The sequence below is a fragment of the Plasmopara halstedii genome, assembly GCF_900000015.1.
Source record: "Plasmopara halstedii genome assembly, contig: Scaffold_2386, whole genome shotgun sequence".
NCBI classification, from domain to species: Eukaryota; Oomycota; class Peronosporomycetes; order Peronosporales; family Peronosporaceae; genus Plasmopara; species Plasmopara halstedii.
The window spans coordinates 105,080-110,085 of NW_020189293.1; the positions used below are offsets into that span (position 1 = coordinate 105,080).

A 5,006-nucleotide genomic window follows, 5' to 3' on the forward strand; every position below is an offset into this window, starting at 1 on the left:
TGGAGTGATTCTGTACGCTATCGTGAACTTGGTCTAAGCTCTAGAGGAAATGTGCCATTATACGTGCAGTAAGAACTTTAACAAACCTTGATTGAATTGAAGAATCATCTAACTTGAATGTCCAAACTAAGACTTGACCAGCCAGTTTCTCGTATAATCGTATTCATTAGTCTCAGATGCCGCGAGAACGCCAATCGCAAGGATCAACTGCATCAGCAGATTTTTCGTTCTTCAAAAGCTGCTTTCTCATCCTCTTGTTTCTCTTGTACTCACTTCGCACTACTTCAGCATCAAAATCGCTCTCTACATCGCCAGCTTGTCTACCTGCATCTTCAGACATAATTTCTAGCTCCCGTTTCGTTGTCTTTAATTTTGTGCCTCCTTTACGGAGGCTACTCACACGCTCTAACGCTAAGCGGTATCTGTCCACATATTCCATGTTCTCGAGCTGCTCTACAGCCTCGCGTTCTTTAGTCTCCTCCAGTTGCTGCTTCTCCTCGTCGGCTTCTTGCTGTTCCACCTTGGCCGCAAATTCTTGAAATGCTTCCCACTCAGACTCGAGTTGCTGTTCTGCTAATCCGATCACATCTACTTTACGAGCTTTAGCGTCGGCCACCGCGTCGTCATAGAAGCCCACAGGAATTGCTTTCTCTACTCGACTCATGGTCAAATTGTTGTTCTGAATCACAACATCCTTTGAATCAACAATCAATGTCTTATTGTCAGGTTTAGTGATACCAGGATGTTGCTTGGCCTTCTTCATTAACCGTCGGATCTCATTCTGCGCTGTGCTCATGCTCAGTCAGCGATTTAATTGTACACTATTGTCCGTTTTTGGTGCAAAGTTAATGAGCATATTTCGTATTAAACTTGTACGCGTTTTTGACACTTTATTTGAAATCTTATGTCATCTCGAATCCAGCGCCGGCTGAGATGGACGTAAGCAGTTTAGCACGTAGTACCTTATACGAAGAATATGTGGGAAGTTTTAATGTGTTGAAACACGTCGAAGAGCTCGGCAGAAGCTCGTCGTCGTTTTGAACCGAAACCTTTTGAACGCAAAACTGCGGGGTGAGCGAGGCGAAGCCTAGTGACGGAGCGCGTTGACAACTCGTTGTAAAGCGTAAGAACGCTGCCTGTTCAGACGGCGTAAAACTCGCTAATGCTTGCCACAACCATGCTACACGTTTGTCCATAGCGTAATAGCCACCGGTGTACCGAGTATTCGCCTGGAGGTCGTCAACGTCGATCTTACCGCTTTTTCCAGAAATAAGCACTTGTAATTCAGGCTCATTAAACATCTGAAGCCAGCGTGGGTCAATCAGATCCGATAATCCCATTCGAAAAGCTGCACACTGTTCACGGATCTGAGTGTTAAGATAGTAATTTGCAACAAGATGGATGTACCGCGTTTTGTTCCGATTCGTCACAGGTATATTCCCACCACCAGGAATAATCTCAATCTCCTTCTGCTCACCAAATACTTCCTGAACAATCGTGTGCGTTAGACCAAGATCCTCGACATCTCCTTCATACGACTTGAGAAACATCAAATTCTATTCAGCAGTACCAATTTTGAGCACACAGATGATGTCAATATACAAGTCATACTCACCCTGTAAATTTCAGGATCCAATGACGGCAGCTCATTCAAGTGATTGAATGAATGCAAAAGTTTTGAAAGAAAAAAGTGGGCGAATTTCGGCTGAACCACAATACCTTCATAAAGAGCTTTTCCCAATATTCGACCAACAAATTGAAACATTGTTAAGTGGTCGCTTTCACGCGAAAAGTGACCGGAAGCTGAACTAGGGTTTGGATAAAGCAATTCATCGTGAGTAGTTAGGAAAAGGCCATACTGCAGATCGAACGCTAGTGTCGACAAATCCAGCCAAAACTCTTTGAAGAGACCACCCGCATCAATTCCCATTTCCTCACGTCCAGCAGCATTCACAAATACCACATTAATGCGCTTTTTCAGATTTGCTCGAATCGTGTTTAATTTTCGTAGACCATCTTGAAGAATAGCACTACGATGAATTCGAATGCGGTAGACTGAGGAGTTTTCGTTTTGGTGTATCTCTTTGTCGGACTTGACAAGGCGTTGAAATAGTTTGACTCGTTCACTAAAAGGTACAAGATACGGCATCGATTGAATGAGCTTGTTTGCTCGCGGGGTTCCAAACAGAACCTCTTCAATCAATTGGCTACTATTAAGCTCGGCAATGATCCTACGGACATCATATTAGTCTGTAGCTAACAAATAGATGTAACTAGATCATTAGAGCAGCGTACCAGCTCGTGACGTTGCAAAAAGGCTGCCGAGAACATCGATTATAAAGAACTCGCATCAACCGAGTCCCCATTTCGACGACAAACATACCAAATGCAACGGACTCAGTCGAAGGTGCGAGATGAGCGTACGTCCAATACGCTTCATAAAGCGCATGCTTTAGACTCAGTACGATCCGCTCGATTTGACATAGCGGCAGTGGATACTCTTGTTCGTACATCTTTCACAGCACCAGACAGTATTAATACACTTTTATCACTAGAGAATTTGTGCCGTGGTGCAAAGCTTCACCTCTTCATCATCCATTACGACCAACAGGTGTTCGTACGACATGCAAAACAGCAACAACATGCACACGTACGGGTCAGAACTACGTGCATGGATCAAATCGACATTCTGCCATACATCATGTTGTTAGCCCTGTACGTCTAAGCAAAATTATTTGCTATATCTTCACTCTACCCGCGCATACACTTCAAAGTTTTTAGTGTCTTGCAATACACACCACAGCATCTCTACCAGAGAGACGCATTGCGTTGCATTTTCCTCACTTTTGACAGTTTCGACATGGTAGAATGCCAGCGTATTGAGTAGACGCATGGCATACGATTGTCGCTTACCGCCATCATTCCCCCATCGAAATAGAAATGTCCCGCATAGACAGGATAGAGCCTTAACCTTTTCAAGTTCAAAAGGACCTTGAGCTTTTGAGAGCATTGCAGTCGCTGCATGCTGAGCTATAGGGGCTGCTGGCTCTTGGTCATCGTCAACCTGCTGCTGCATTTCTTTCGAGGTATTCGTAAACTGCAATTTCTCATCAACGATAAACCGTTCTCCACTGTCATCTTGTCTACGCCGCAACCCCGCTTTCTGTAATAAGTTACGGGCCCATGTCGCTTTTCCGATTGATTTCACTTTCTGCCATGTAATTGAAAGTGACGTTGATAATGATGAGGCAGAAGCGATATCACCAAAACCGAATTGCTCCTAAACACACAACATTGGTGTTACGATAAAGATGACTCCAAATTGGGTGACTTTGTCATCCTTACAGCGATCGTTGATGCTTCAGGGTACATTGGTATCGGGCGCTGAGTTGCTAGCGGATGGCGCAGAGCGCTCGGCGAAAATGAAAGAAGATGATTGCACATTGCGCGCAAGTACTGATCATGTACCAGAATTCGGAGCTGCTCATTCAAAGCGTCCGGAAACACCACGGGCACCGAGTGAGACTCTGAAACTTTTGTCCATGAAACTGCTACGCCAGATGCAGCATAAGTTACTGGAGGCACTGACTGCAGAAGCTTAGATAAAAGCTGAACTTCGCTCAAGACGATCGCGTCACTTTTACTTTCCACACTAAAATTCATGATCTGTTAATTATTTTGATTATCAATTAAAGTTTGTATGTACTCACCGCTCAGATAACCAAAGAATATTTCCGAGAAGCCACGCTTCTGATGCAATTCCTGAAACGGGCGATGCGGGAATATCAAATACTGACAATTGCAATCCAGCACGCAATAGTCTGACCCAGAGAGACAAGTTGGTGAGCTGGAGCAGTCGATCAGCTGCAACGATTTGATTTAAAAGTGGAACAGAGAGAATCTGCAATACACTCGAAAAATTGAATGAATAAAAGTTTCAAGGATTACAATTTACACTATTATGACACGACTTACTTCCATCACAAACGCTTCTTGAATTTCACTCGTCATCGTAAGCAAATGCACCACAAATTCCATCAAAGCATTACAATGGCTCGATTCCTTCGTACAAGATGCATACAATAATTGATTTCTTGCGAGTAAAAACTCTTGTCGAATAATTCGAATCACTGAGGCGCTTGGCATCTCACTATACAGCATCTTTCCAACTTGTTGTGACATCACAGTCAATTGACCCGACAACAAGTATTGCTTCACCTCTGGTAGCAAGTCCATTAGCATTCTAACAAGTTGTAACCCCGTCACAGTATTGACTGAAGCTGAGCAAGTGCCGCATTGTAAACACATGTCAACAAGTCGTTGCAGCTTCCACTCTCTCTCTTTTCCTTCATTTTTCTGTATTCCATCCTTAGCAGCAGCTAGAGCGTCAATGAACAATAAACTAAAGTGCTGCAATCTTTGCACATCGTCGACACTTTTTGTATAAAAAGATTGAAGTAATTGCAGCAACTACGTCAGCATTTGTACACAAGTCAACTCTGAGACTTCACCCAATTTTTGCAGTCTAGACAGAAAAACGTACCTCAAAGAGCACATGATAAGACAAAGGCATATTGGGAAGCTGTAAAATGGTCTTTAAATTACAAATGTCGCTCAGTTTTTGGTCAAACTCAATGCGCGTGAGTGTCCGCACTCGTCGTGCAGTAAGACGCCCACGCACAAACGCATGCAAAACTTTTGCAGCCTTTTCGTGCTCATGACGCCGTTCCCGTTCTTTTCGCTGCTCTCTTGCCAGTTGAAGCACACGCGTGCGGTCATCCCGCCGGACCCGACCCCCACGAGCCAGCTCGTTGTCGCGTAAAAACATAGTATGGTATCTGATTCGAAACTAGATAATCACTATACAAAAAGGCATTTTAAATTAATTAATTCGAACTCACTTCAACTTTGCTACACTATGTGGACAACCGCATATAGAATCGTTCCGCACCCAATCATGAGCACTGGTGTATCCATTGTGTGTGGAGCTGTTGCCTCTGCGTACG

General features: G+C 43.9%; 2 protein-coding genes across 2 annotated transcripts; both read right to left on the bottom strand.

Annotated features, from left to right (window-relative positions):
• Positions 1-172: 172 nt before the first annotated feature.
• Positions 173-796, bottom strand: PHALS_03481 (uncharacterized protein; the record flags this gene model as incomplete). Its single annotated transcript, XM_024717697.1, has 1 exon — positions 173-796. One exon carries the CDS (start codon positions 794-796, stop codon positions 173-175), a length of 624 nt encoding a protein of 207 aa, XP_024583170.1.
• Positions 797-902: 106 nt separating this feature from the next.
• Positions 903-4,828, bottom strand: PHALS_03482 (hypothetical protein L916_12250; the record flags this gene model as incomplete). Its single annotated transcript, XM_024717698.1, has 9 exons — positions 903-1,556; positions 1,616-2,231; positions 2,296-2,513; positions 2,585-2,689; positions 2,756-3,280; positions 3,346-3,652; positions 3,711-3,901; positions 3,976-4,470; positions 4,544-4,828. 9 exons carry the CDS (start codon positions 4,826-4,828, stop codon positions 903-905), a joined length of 3,396 nt encoding a protein of 1,131 aa, XP_024583171.1.
• Between the last annotated feature and the right edge of the window lie 178 nt (positions 4,829-5,006).